This window comes from Arachis hypogaea, chromosome 8 (genome assembly GCF_003086295.3).
Source record: "Arachis hypogaea cultivar Tifrunner chromosome 8, arahy.Tifrunner.gnm2.J5K5, whole genome shotgun sequence".
In the NCBI taxonomy this organism is placed as follows: Eukaryota; Viridiplantae; Streptophyta; class Magnoliopsida; order Fabales; family Fabaceae; genus Arachis; species Arachis hypogaea.
Window position 1 is genome coordinate 39,108,640 of NC_092043.1, and position 13,475 is coordinate 39,122,114.

General features: G+C 34.7%; 2 protein-coding genes and 1 long non-coding RNA gene across 4 annotated transcripts; 2 read left to right on the forward strand and 1 right to left on the reverse strand.

Annotated features, from left to right (window-relative positions):
• The first annotated feature begins 710 nt into the window (after window positions 1-710).
• Window positions 711-3,151, forward strand: LOC112707379 (protochlorophyllide reductase, chloroplastic). Of its 2 annotated transcripts, none has more exons than XM_025759088.3 (5): window positions 711-917; window positions 1,023-1,121; window positions 1,448-1,979; window positions 2,212-2,570; window positions 2,751-3,151. In XM_025759088.3, the coding sequence occupies exons 1-5, from the start codon at window positions 864-866 to the stop codon at window positions 2,904-2,906; spliced, it is 1,200 nt and encodes a 399-aa protein (XP_025614873.1). In that variant the 5' UTR covers window positions 711-863; the 3' UTR covers window positions 2,907-3,151. The 2 variants fall into 2 exon arrangements, with proteins under 2 accessions (XP_025614873.1, XP_072057375.1); XM_072201274.1 differs by having other exon boundaries at window positions 725-917; window positions 2,212-2,643; window positions 2,725-3,151.
• Window positions 2,748-6,132, reverse strand: LOC112707378 (lanC-like protein GCR2). The gene is made up of 6 exons (XM_025759087.3): window positions 5,861-6,132; window positions 5,509-5,687; window positions 5,151-5,262; window positions 4,916-5,032; window positions 4,521-4,835; window positions 2,748-4,008 (listed from the first exon to the last, which is right to left on the reverse strand). The coding sequence occupies exons 1-6, from the start codon at window positions 6,023-6,025 to the stop codon at window positions 3,670-3,672; spliced, it is 1,227 nt and encodes a 408-aa protein (XP_025614872.1). The 5' UTR covers window positions 6,026-6,132; the 3' UTR covers window positions 2,748-3,669.
• A 2,914-nt stretch (window positions 6,133-9,046) lies between these two features.
• LOC112707380 (uncharacterized) lies at window positions 9,047-11,848 on the forward strand. The gene is made up of 4 exons (XR_003156042.2): window positions 9,047-9,236; window positions 9,330-9,385; window positions 9,487-9,595; window positions 11,582-11,848. It is a non-coding gene; the product is annotated as an uncharacterized lncRNA (long non-coding RNA).
• The last annotated feature ends 1,627 nt before the right edge of the window (window positions 11,849-13,475 follow it).

A 13,475-nucleotide genomic window follows, 5' to 3' on the forward strand; every position in this document is an offset into this window, starting at 1 on the left:
CCTTGAGTTTTGTCATTGAATTATTAAATAGTCAATACCTTACCTTAATAAGTTTATCGATTTTAATATTATACCATGGCACCACAATTGTAGCATTACCTGGTCTATAAGTCGAACTAAAGTGGTGATATAGGCTCAAAATCTCAACAATCTAGTTGAGTTCCTTGTTGGGTTATGACTTATGACTTACATGTGAGTGTAAGACTCTTGCAACTTGCATGCAATCTGAAACTTTCTAGTTTCTTCTAATTAAAAAAATGAAAGATCTCCATTGACAAAAAAAAAAAAAACATTGAATAATCTCCTATCTTTTGAAAATAGAAAGTAAAAAAGCCTGCCAAAAACAGCATGTACTTCACCTCCTATCCAAAACATGTACCTCCACTCTCCTGTCCCTTTCAGCACTGATATTTAGACTAATAATATTATTTGAATATTTAAAATTATAGCATTACGAGATACTAAATAAAATTATAAAACCTAATTAAAAAAAATTAAGAATTTGAGTATTGTAGTGCACAACAGGCATAACAATTGGTGGGGTCAGAGACATGGAATGGCTCTGATTACCAACAGTCTCCTAAGTGAATGTTATAGTCATGAAAATATCATTGGAAATCTCAAGCCATTTTCTCATTGGTTGGTTAGAAAACACGTGGCAGGATCCCATGCTTCCAATTATCTTATCCACATATATATTCATATATATTAGAACAAGCACTTCATCAATGTATAAATTCATTCGTGCACTTTCAAGTACACAAGCACTTCAACTTAGATTTTCTTGGGTGAGGGGAACATTACTGAAATAACAAAAACAACCCCATAAAGAAAAGCATATACTTTTGTTTTCCAAGGTTTCAATGGCTCTGCAAGCTGCTTCTTTGGTTCCTGCTTCTTTCTCAATTCCTAAGGAGGTTGGTATATACTTCAGTTTTCATTCTTGTTATGTAAGTGTTTTTCAACTTGAGTGATGATAATTGAATTTGAAAAAATTTGGGAATTGTTTCTTGTGTTTGCAGGGAAAGGGTAGTGTGTCTCTCAGAGACTCCACTTTGTTTGGTCTTTCATTGTCAGATTCTTTCAAAGCTGACTTCAGTTCTTCTGCATTAAGGTGCAAGGTAATTGCAAAATGAGCCTTACTTTTTTCACTTCTGAGCTTCTATGAAGTTTAATTTTACTGAAATAGTGAACCATTTGACTTTACATGTGTTAATAGTACTTGGTCAAAACAGTAGTTCTAGTTCTACTCATTTTTAGCTCTAGGATTGAGAATCCATTAGTTTCTCTGATTTTTTTATTATGTTGAGAATTGTGCTTACTGAAAATGTGTTATGGATATTTATCCTTTTAATAGTTTCAGATTTTAATTGCAAAAATACAATGTGTTATGTAATTCCCTTTTGGTGCAATTATCTAACTTTTATAATTTACCACTCCTTAAAAGAGGGAATTCCAACAAAGCATTGGTGTTGTGAGGGCCGAGACAGCGGCTACTGCTACTCCGGCGGTTAGCAAGTCTGCTCCAGAAGGCAAGAAGACATTGAGGAAGGGCAATGTTGTGGTCACCGGAGCATCTTCTGGACTGGGACTGGCCACTGCTAAGGCTTTGGCCGAGACCGGAAAGTGGCATGTAATAATGGCCTGCAGGGATTTCCTAAAAGCTGCAAGGGCCGCGAAATCAGCTGGCATGTCTAAGGAGAACTACAGCATCATGCACTTGGATCTTGCCTCGCTCGACAGCGTTCGCCAATTTGTAGATAACTTAAGGCGATCCGAAATGCCGCTGGATGTGCTGGTTTGCAATGCTGCTGTTTACTTGCCAACTGCCAAGGAGCCTAGATTCACTGCTGAAGGCTTTGAATTAAGTGTTGGGACAAACCATCTCGGCCATTTTCTACTAGCTCGCTTATTGATGGATGACTTGACCAAATCTGATTACCCCTCGAAGCGCTTGATCATTGTAGGCTCAATCACAGGTATGGTTCATTACTAAATTTTTTGTTATAATAAACAACCAATTTAGCGTTTGAAAGATTGAAACATTAACAATTTAGTTTCAGCAAAAACAGAATTGAGATGATACACTTTTCAAGTATTGCAGGCTTGTTTAGGGACTAATTTTCGGTTACTCAATCTTTCATGGTAGTCTACTTTCCTTACTGGCGAAATTTTCGATACATTTTTGTGCTGATTGTGGAGTTTAAACAGGGAACACAAACACACTAGCTGGAAATGTACCTCCCAAGGCCAACCTCGGTGACTTGAGGGGACTTGCTGGTGGCTTGAACGGACTAAACAGCTCGGCCATGATAGATGGTGGAGATTTCGATGGGGCCAAGGCATACAAGGACAGCAAAGTATGCAACATGCTAACAATGCAAGAGTTCCACCGAAGATACCACGAGGAAACCGGAATCACATTCGCTTCCCTGTACCCCGGTTGCATTGCTACAACAGGCTTGTTCAGAGAGCACATTCCATTGTTCAGAACTCTATTCCCTCCATTCCAAAAGTACATAACCAAAGGCTATGTCTCAGAAGATGAAGCTGGGAAGAGACTTGCTCAGGTAAATAGCAAAAGCACTTCATAAAGATAACACTAAAATGGGGTCGACAATATGGATCAAACTATTTGCAAATGTAAATAATATTATATTAACATACAAATCATTACAATCTAGATATGATGAAGGGTATAATGCATTATTTTCTGATGTATAGAACTGTATATATGGCTTGCAATGCAGGTTGTAAGTGATCCAAGCCTAACAAAATCAGGTGTATATTGGAGCTGGAACAAGGCCTCAGCTTCATTTGAGAACCAGTTATCTCAGGAAGCAAGTGATGTTGAGAAGGCACGCAAGGTTTGGGAGATCAGTGAGAAACTCGTTGGTTTGGCTTAAGTGGGACCCTCCACCATCCTTAGTTGATTAACAAATCTTGTCTTGGAGTAAAATTGATGTTTCCACAAGAGTGAAGATCCCATGATGGATAATGAGTTCCTTAGTAAGGAACCTTTTTCGTTTTGGCTTTTCATGTAGGAGTCAATAACTTTTGTCAATATCTTGGACATGCTTCTGAAGTTTATCTTAAAACATTTGTAGTAATATCAACTTAAGAGGAAATCAATATAGCCTTAGAGCCTAAATCATGTATTTATGTGTTTGGGTGGGTATAAGATAATGGTGAGTTTAATACATTTTAATATATCAGCTTAATTCCCTCTCCATTTTAAGATAAATATCTCTTTAGACAATTAGACAAATTTCATGAAATGGAAGAAACAAATCACAAGACATAATGCACTAACGAACATCTTGAGAAGCTACATGAATCACTCAGTATCATAATACTGGAGTTTCCATTTTTTTTTTCTCTCATATTTACAAAAATATCTTTAGGCTACATCATTATTCATCATCAACATCAAAAGCACTTCATTTATTTACAGTAGACAAAAGCATCTTCTCTTTTATGTAATAACTCAAAAGTTCTGGAAACATCTAAAATACAACTAATTGGAGTGTTGGACTTACTATATGATGCTGAGTTAACTCTGTAATGTGTATTAAGTATGAACTACTACTCATAGTTCAGATACATAACACTGAATTAACTTGGTGCATGATAAAACAAGTTTTTATCTGTACATCATAGCATTGTCCCTCAAAGTTCATAACCTGGGAACTTTGCAGCTTTTGGATCATTCATGTCTAGGAATGTGCATGCCATTCCTCCAAGACCTTCAAACAACGAATAAGGTCGATCTCCACCATGCATCTTCCCTTCTGAGGTCAATCTTTCTGCTCTATCAAGAAGAAAGCAAGCAAATGCTTTGGCCATGTATAAGTACTCCGCATTCCCTGTCAATCTATAGAGGGAAAGAAAGACATAGGCATTCCCGCTGATGCCGTGACAGATGCCGACTCGCTTGAGAAGTCCCCTCTTCCATACTACTTCCCCTGCCTCTCTAGCTGCTTGCAAGAATTCCTTATCCCCATAAACCTAATAATGATAATGGATTTATGGTAAAAAGTCTAGTCATGAGATCTGAATGTTTGAATTTTGAAGACTAGTACCAAGAATTATTGTAAAAAATCCGATGCATTAAATAAACAAACGCTTTTATAGAACAATGCAGAACTTGACTTCAAAATTCAACTTCTACTCAAAATGAATCCTTTAAAATTGAATACATTGACATTATTTAATAACTAAATAGCCTACTTTCCAAGTGATGAAACAACAACCCCACATCCACCATTTGTCAATTTCTTTTGACTATGTTTAGTAAGTGTCTCATGATAGAAATACAAAGACATAGACAAGACAAAAAAGTTATCATTGTTTCTATCTCCATTGTCCCCTCACCCCTGTTCTTTCTTTCTTTCTTTCTTTTTTCTGGACAGAAAATTAAGCAAGTTTCATCCTATCACATAGACATTTACATGTTTCTATATTTATCTCCTTGCATCCTATCATTTTGCATCAAAATTTTGAAAAACAAAGAAGATTACCTCAGCTGCCTTTACAAGAGTAAGAGCGACTCCGGGAGCACCATGACACCAATGCACTAGCCGGTCATTTTCACTTCCTTCACTTGAAGGATAATTGCCACTAGGGAAACGATTCTTGATCATGTAGTGTAGCGTACCCTTGACATCTTCCACCTCATCTGGCTTAAGTTCCACGTCCATCAAAACATTCATAATTCCTGCAAGCCCATGGGCAGCACCCCAATAATTTTTCCCATGCCATTCATACATCAAAGGACATCTTCCCTTGTGACCCATTTGTCTACCAGCTGTCATAACTTCATCGACAACTGGTCTCTATAAAAGTTAAAACCACATGTCGATGACAAGTTCACATGATTTCGACAATATCAAGGCTCATGAAGCATATAACTTACCATATGCATAGTAGGTATTGTGTCTTTACCAATATGCCTGTTTAAGAATGAGCAAGCCCATAAGTAACCTGCTCGTCCATACAACAGTTCATGCGGCGAATCATGAGGTATCCTGATCTATTCTCAAATCAAGGGCACAAATCCAGGAAGCAGTTAAACACGCGCATTTTATCTATAAATTGGAATATTTACAAGGGTCAAAACCCAAAAATATATAGAGAACAAAATAAAATACCTTTTTGAATTGTCTTAGGTAATAGTTAAGCATTTTTTCATCACCAGCATGCTTAGCTATGACAGCACCAAGAGCACAAACACCAGCACGGCCACAGATGAATGTCACACGGCTGCAACCAATACATTAGCATATTAAACTAAAATCGTCCTATTTCCACATATGATATTGGGTAGTAAATGAAACTGAATTTAGTTTAGGATTTTCCAAACAAAAGTTCAAAACCTTGCTCTAGTAGTTCCGTCTACAATTGTAAAGAGCAAGCTTTAGCAATTAACAGCATATAATTAAACACATTTTGAACCAACCTTTCAAATAAAAAATAAATTCAGCACCAGTCCCAGACTCCCAGTATTACCTAGAATCTTCTGAAGCTGAATCACAAGCCTTAACAATATCAGAGCATAAGCTAAGATCACTGCCATTCTTGGTGACTTGATAAGCCCTGAAAACCAAGAATGCTGTCCCAAGAGCCCCGGTGTAAAGGGTATAGTCCCTTGCATGCCTCCCACTTGAACCCCATGTCTCCTTTACAACCTGAACACATTCAAAGAGAAACAAATTCACAAACAGTTGGTGAGCAAAATGCAAAAAACGGTAAAGTTGCCAACTTTGATGCTACCCAACATCATAAAAAGGAGAATTGATACCAAATTTACAAAAATTAGAGAGAAATGAAAGATGGGGTATTGATAAAAATATGAGTGTACCGATTGCTTGAGTTGGAGAGCTGAAGCTTGAAGTTTGGCGATGAGAGTTTGGAAAGGAAGAGAGAGGAGGGTGGTGAGTGAGTCGGTGGCAGATTCTTGAAGTGTGGTCTCTGCCGCCTCTGCCACAAAGCGTGGCATTTCGTTCGGAAAGAAGCGATCCGCCATGTTGCTCTCTGCACTGCACAGTGTGGAGTACGCTTGAGAGTTGGAAACTGGAAAGTATTCCAGGTAGAACTTGTTTTTTTCTTTATCTTAAAAATTAGAACTATTATACGACAAATCCTCTGAATCTTAAATTTTACTTTTTACGATAAAGTATAATTTTTCATTCTTTATGTTATAGATAAGACAAAAAAATATAAAAAAACTACTCAAAAATAAAAAATTATATTTTATACTTTAAAATAAAAATTAAAAAAATTTAAATTTATTAAACTAGACCATGCTGGACTTGCTTTGGAGGCAAAGGCTAGAGATAGAGGGCTCATTTTTGGGAATTTTTTTTTCTATTCTAAAATTAAAAAAACCCTTTATTTCTCCAAAAATATAATTCAAATTTTAATTTCTTGAATTTAACTTTTTCTTGGGATAAGTTTATGTTTATCGTGTCCCGAGGAACTTTAGATTTCTATGATTTTCGATGTCTTTCATGTTTTTAATTTAAAAAAAAATATATACTCTTTAATTTAAAAAAAATATATATCATGATTAAAATTTTTAATTTAAAAAATTTAATTTGATTTAATTTGAATAAAAAAATAAAGAATTAAATATTAGATAGACAATAAGCATAATTTTTTTAACATCGTCCTCAATAATGACAACTATTGTTAAATCAAACTAGATTTTTTAAAAATTAAAGTGATAGAGAGTACCATTTCTATTATACCATTTTTGTGTATTCCTATTTATTCTTACACCTCCTTTATTTGATGTCCGTGTCTTGCCAAAACATAGACACCTGGGATTTGTCTATTGTTTATTTAGTTTGTAAGACACAAAAATAAAAAAGACACACTTACACACAAACATACACAAAATACATGTATTTCACGTCTCAGTAAAATAGTAAAACACGGATTTTGGATGATGGACACGGATCTGTATCATTTTTTTTAGACTATTTTATCCTCATTCATTTTTTGAAATTCTAAATATCTCCTCTTTTTGTTACAAACCCTAACCAGTGATATTTTTTCTGCTATGGTTCTGTATCATCGAAACTGTACCACCGCCTCACATTGTCTTTGTTTTTCGCTGACTCTCCTCTTTGATTACTGCGTGCTGTGCTCCGTTTACGGTGAGCTTGTGTGCCTCTCCATCTCGCAGCCACATTAGCCTCCTCCTAGTTGTGCTTCTAGTGCGCGCAGAGTCTTTTATGCTCCACCGTTGAAACCTCTGTTTCATTGATGTGCTCTGTCTCGTTGCCTCTAGTATTTTTTCTTTTGTGTTATTTTTATTTTAATTCTGCTATCAATATGCTCTTATTATTAGTACTGATTGTTGATAAAATTAAGGATAAAAATGTTATTCAAATTGCTGATTAATATGTTAATAAAATTGTTTATCAAATTATTAATAAGTTAGTTTTTTAATTATTATCTTTTGATAAATGCTAGAGGACAATTTATTTGTATTGTGTTTATAAAATTGCTTATCAAATTGTTTCTCAAATTGTTTGTATTATGTATTTATATGTATCAGTTAATTTTTTGTCTTTCAGCACATATGGGTTGGATTTTTTTTCTCTTCTTTATTCTGGGTGTACATTATCTGAAACCAGTTTAATTTTTTCTTCCTTTTTAATATATATATTCATGTTTTTGAAATATATATACTGATTATTAAAATAGTATTTCATGAAAATTCTACAAGTCCAATAATTATTTTAAAAATATAAAATAGTATTTGTTTAGGTTGAGATTAGTGGAATGTAAGTTAGATTTTTTGTAGGTTTACAGAAGCGTATGTCTTTCTATATGGCATGCATATGTTTGAAATATATATTTCTATATATATACTAATTATTGTTTGTAGAAATTGAATAAGTTGGATGATAATTGTTTGTAAAAATTGACATATTAATTTATAAGTTTGGATCTTATTTTATTGTAATAGTAGTTAGGGTTAATTTTATCTTAGAAAGTTATCAATCATTTGTCTGAAAACATTATTTTTCTTATTTTACTTAATAAAATTACATATTAAAATTTTTAATTATTTTTCAGTTGACATTTTTATTAATATGTATTTAATTAGATTTCAATCATGCCTTTCCTATTTTGTTCATGGCATCTAAGTCAGATGGTTAGTTACTTAGTTTTAAAATCTATTAGTATGTTTTGACTTTGAATATGTGAGTATATGCTTATGTAATGAGTGTTTTTTTTTAGTTTAATTGAGTATTTTTTTATTTGTATAAATTATTAGAGTTTTTCATTTATGTATTTATTTGTTATTTTTTCTTAGGAAGTGATGATAGATCATTCTGAATAAATTAAGCTATATGTTAAATATTACTGGATTATGAGAATGCAATTTGATATGTTAATGTTACTTTTTTTAGTTACTTTATATATGTATATTAGGAATAGAAGGCAGCGTCATTCTTCGATTAGTCGAAGAGTGAACACATTGCCATTAAGGTGAGATGCATTAGATAATATCATTGGGGATGGTGAAGATAGAAATTGCATATGAGAGTTAAGAATGAGTTTGAATGCATTTGCAAATTTATGTGAATTGCCCGAAGATGGTCATGTTGACATAGGCGAGCAAGTAGCTATTTTCTTAATTGTAAGAACCGCAACTAATCAACCAGTTAATTAAGTGATTAATTGCCCGAATTAGATTCCAAAAAGTTAGAGAGAGAATTTGGGGATTTAAAGGTGATTTTTGGACTCAGTGAGTCTTTCTGAGTCAGAAAATGTGCTTTCTACGAAAAATCGTAAAAAACCGCGAACCGACAGTTGAATCGGTTGAACCGGTTCAAGTCTGCCTGGTACCGCACGAGAAAAGTGAAAACCGTCAAAAAATTTTAGAAAAACATTAGAAATGGAAAACCGGGCTTTAGTTTTAAAGATTTGGCCCGAAGTTGAGCCAAACGGGCTAAAAATGCTAACGAGTTGGACCGGGCCCAAGTTAGGCCCAAGTCCAACATATAAAAGGCTCAATTAATGAACCAATCAGCATCACAACACACTAACAAGCACACACAATCAGAAATTGAAAGGAGAAGAGGAGAAGAGATTGAGCACTATTCATCTCAATCTTTCAAAGCTCATATCTTGAGCTAGAGAGCTCCGATCGCCGCACCGTTTGCGGCTACGCATTCCTCGTGGAGAGATCTACAAAATCCATCCAAGAAGCTCTAGAGGTAAACTCGAAATCCTTCCAGTTCTGCTCTTCAAAATTTCGGGTTTTATTAGAGTTTTGGGTTAAATGGGTTTTTGTGATTTTGGATGTTTAGGTTTGCTCTAATCCTTGCTTAGCTTTGGATTTGTGTTATCAAATCTGTTGGGAAAGGTAAAAGCTCTTAAACCCTTGTGAGATTATGCTTATGTTGAACCCTAGGTTGATTTGTGGTGATTTATATGTATATGGTTTGATTATTGTGGCTTTGGGAGCTTTTGGAACTTATTTGTGCTTGTTGGAGTGGATTTGAAAGCTTGGATTGTGGTTGGAAGCTTGTTGGTGCTCATTTTGAGTTTGGGTGCATAAAGGGAATCGGCCAAGGTATGGTGTCGGTTTCCTCTATGTAGTATATAATATTCATGGACATTTAGGCTAGTTGACCCTAAGATAGGATTGAATGTTGTAGGTGTATGAATGATTATATGTAAATTGATGTTAATTGTTGGTATCCATAAAATATTGTGATTAAGGATGATTATGGAGAATTGTTTGTGTTAATGAGTATTGATGATTAGTGTTGTTGATGAGGTTGTTGGTATTTAATGATTGATGATGAATAATGATGTTGTTGGAATTTAATGATTATACAGGTTGATGAGAGATGTATGATTTATTGTTGTTGATGAGGGTTTGTGATGTGGTTGATAATGGATGATAAATATTGATATTTTTGGTAATTGAAGGTGAGTGTTGGGATTGTTGATAAATGATTATATTGATGTTGACAGTATGATGTTGGAGTTTGATGTTGAAATTAATAATGATGATGGTTAGTAAGGGTATTATTATGTATTTGATAGTGAGAATTGATGATTATATATGGTGGAGTGGTAAATTGGATATGGAAAATGGTAAATTCTGATATGTGATAGAATTGATGTGGTTTTGGTTGGATTGGGTTATGAAAGTTGGTAAATTGAGATTCTTGTGAGTCTTGGTAAAAGTTGACTTTTGGTGAACTTTGTCTAATCATAACTTATGCCTTGGTTTTCAAAATCTATTAAAATTAGTTTAGCATTAAAGCTTATTGAAAATTGTTCGAATCGATATAAAGTTTGTAAAAAATTGGAATTTGGTAGAGGAAGTTATGATCATTCAAAATTGGTGTTAAAAATCTGAAATTTTCCAAAGTTGCAGAATTTCATTACTTTTGATATGTGTGGGTGCACACGTCCTGTTTCTCAAAAATTTATTTGTTTTCAACTATTTTGCCTTTCCAACAAGGTTGTAAGCTTCTATAACAGCATTTTAAGACGTTTGGGCCTAGTTTTGAGTATTAGAACATGGGATATAAATTAAGGGCTCTAGTACATGATTTTAAGGTAAATTAGAAAACGGAAGCCTAGGTTTCTGGCGTGTTGAGAATGATTTGACGTTAGGTGAAGGATGATTGGTATATGAGATGAGGAATGATAGACTTTTGGTATTTGGAAACTGAGTTATAAAGGGACAGTGGTTGAGATGAGTCGGGGACTCGGATTGAAGTGATGGATCTATGTATGCTGAAAATACTTTTGAAAACCATTGAAATAATATTTTTACATGATATTTTGAGATGCTATGCGCCTGGCAGGGACGGTGGTTAATCCTGCCTGTCGAGGTAGCGGCGGCGGCGGCGTAAGGACGGTGGTTAATCCCGCTTATGTTGAGATGTGAGGTCTGAGGCAAGAATATCCCGCTCGCATCCCTTCGGATCTATAGGGCGAGCAGCAGGCGCCGGTACCTGGACAGTGATCCGGGCACTATATCTCGAGAGTTCCCATATGAGAAATCCAAAGGGCGACGTCTCCATGGAGATGTGTCGGGTTGGCAGTTGAACCGACAATGTGATATCACAGCCAGTAGGGCAGGCATTCATCATATGCATTTCCTATCTGCTTGTATGCTTTGTCTACTTGTAATGGTTTGCCTAATTGAATAACATGCTTACTTGCTATCTGAATTATTTGCCATATATGTTACTACTTGTGCTTTACTTGCTTTGAACATTATCTGTGTTTTCTACTGGGATTGAGGAGGTTCGGAAGGCGGTGGCGATGGGATCGCATGAAGGATCGGTTGGTGAAGGCTGTGGGACAGCGGTGTTTGGTTAGAATAGAAATCCCTTAAGATAGATAACCTGGTTTATTTAAGTCAAGTTGGTATATTATGCTTAAATGTTTTAGAATGCTTTAAGTTGAATCTTGTGATGGATATGAAACTTAGGATTGCCCTTGGCGTCTCGGAGTCTTATATCCTATATCACTAGGAACTGTTACCATAATGAGAACCGCCGGTTCTCATACCATATTGTTGTTGTGTTTTCAGATGCAGGTCGCAACCCACCTCGGTGAGTTACTTTGGTTGGTGACAGGAGTGGAGAATCTTGGATCATTTTGGAGTTCTTTTTGGTTTATTTTGTTTATACATCTCTCCTTTTATATTTTGTTTTGCCTAGAGGCATGTATTTGAGAGAACAAAACTTGTATAAGCTGTTTTCACTGTATGGTTTTGTATATCAGTATATGGCTAGCCGGCTTAAACTCCGCGAGTCGTGACTAGTTCCCTATGATATTATATACTTATCTTTTGTTATATCTTCTTTGTTTCTTATACCTTAAGCTAGTAGCTCCGTTAGTACGTTTGTGCTTCGAAATTATGTTTTTGAGCTATATCTTTCATCGGGCTTCTAGATTATACCATTCTCTCTCTCTCTCTCTCTCTCTCTCTCTCTCTCTCTCTCTCTCTCTCTCTCTCTCTCTCTCTCTCTCTCTCTCTCTCTCTCTCTCTCTCTCTCTCTCTCTCTCTCTATATATATATATATATATATATATATATATATATATATATTTCGAAATTCTGTTTTTGAGCTATATCTTTCATCGGGCTTCTAGATTATACCATTCTCTCTCTCTCTCTCTCTCTCTCTCTCTCTCTCTCTCTATATATATATATATATATATATATATATATATATATATATGAGTTTAGAACTGTCGTAATCTCTGATTGACCTTGGCTTTACGACGCGAGGTAAGGCTTAGGCTAATTAGGGTGTTACATTAATCATATTAGCTCACCATACCAAAAATTACAGCGTACAAGTTAGGTTCTATAGGTCTAGTGAAACTATTAGTAGATATTTTTACAAGGTATTGTGTTCAATTTTGCGTGTCCAAAGTATCTTATTTGCAAAGGTAGAGCATGTACCAAAATATTATGTAGATCCCAGATGAAAATGGTTCAAGGTAGGTCGTGTATATAGCTTAAATTTTTATTGGTCAAGTTTACTCTGTATGTAATAAGTAATAACTATTTATTTTTTTACATTTGATAGGGTTGTCTAGGAGCATTAGATGAAACTTACCCGAAGAGTGATAAATCTAGATATCGCACAAGAAAATCTAGAATCTCTACCAATGTCCTAGGAGTTTGCAATCGAAACATGAATTTCGTCTATGTCCTTAGCGGTTGGAAATGATCGGCATCTAATTCAAGAATACTTAGGGATTTTATTACTCGACGTAATGGCTTGAAAATACCTGTTGGTATATCTAAATTAATCTTTTGACAAGAGCAATAACTATTTATTATGAGAATTACAATGTATTTCTTATATTTTCCCATCCTTCCATTTTAGGGTGTTATTACTTAGTGAATGCTGGTTATACCAATGGGAGGAAATTCTTATTTCTTTATAGAAATATCTGCTATCATGTGAATGAGTGGGTTCAAGGTCATTGGACACCATAAAATCATCTAGAGTTATTTAATAAGAAGCACTCTTTGACAAAAAATATGATTGAGCGGTGCTTTAGGTTGCTTAGAAAAGATGGAAAATTCTACAAAATTCCTCGTTCTATCCTATTAGGGTTCAAAGCCACAATATTATTGCTTGTTGTTTGTTAAAAAATTTTATTCGTATGAATATGAATGTTGATTCTAAAGAAGATGCAACTTTTTACCAGAACATATACTCGTAGGAGATAATACTATAGTTGATGAATCCGACACAATTGATGTTGTGAAAAGTAGCCATAATTAAGTGGACTCAATGGCGTGAGGATCTAACAATCGAAATGTAAAAAATATGGAGAGGAGAACATGGCGCGTTGAGTTTTTATCTTTACTAGTTTTGTTATGTATGCAATTGTCCTAAACTATAAATTATTGTATTTGAATTCATTTGAGTTTTTTTTTTTTTTTTGTGCTATATGTATTT

What these genes read in the sequence shown, in the direction of transcription:
- LOC112707379 (XM_025759088.3), top strand. Translation starts at nt 864, where the DNA reads ATGGCTCTGCAAGCTGCTTCTTTGGTTCCTGCTTCTTTCTCAATTCCT. An exon ending in CTTTCTCAATTCCTAAGGAG is followed by an intron (nt 918 to 1,022) that starts GTTGGTATATAC and finishes TTGTGTTTGCAG; the next exon opens with GGAAAGGGTAGTGTGTCTCT. An exon ending in CTTCTGCATTAAGGTGCAAG is followed by an intron (nt 1,122 to 1,447) that starts GTAATTGCAAAA and finishes ACTCCTTAAAAG; the next exon opens with AGGGAATTCCAACAAAGCAT.
- LOC112707378 (XM_025759087.3), bottom strand. Translation starts at nt 6,025, where the DNA reads ATGGCGGATCGCTTCTTTCCGAACGAAATGCCACGCTTTGTGGCAGAG. An exon ending in ACCTAAGACAATTCAAAAAG is followed by an intron (nt 5,033 to 5,150) that starts GTATTTTATTTT and finishes ATTTGAGAATAG; the next exon opens with ATCAGGATACCTCATGATTC. An exon ending in CAATACCTACTATGCATATG is followed by an intron (nt 4,836 to 4,915) that starts GTAAGTTATATG and finishes TAACTTTTATAG; the next exon opens with AGACCAGTTGTCGATGAAGT.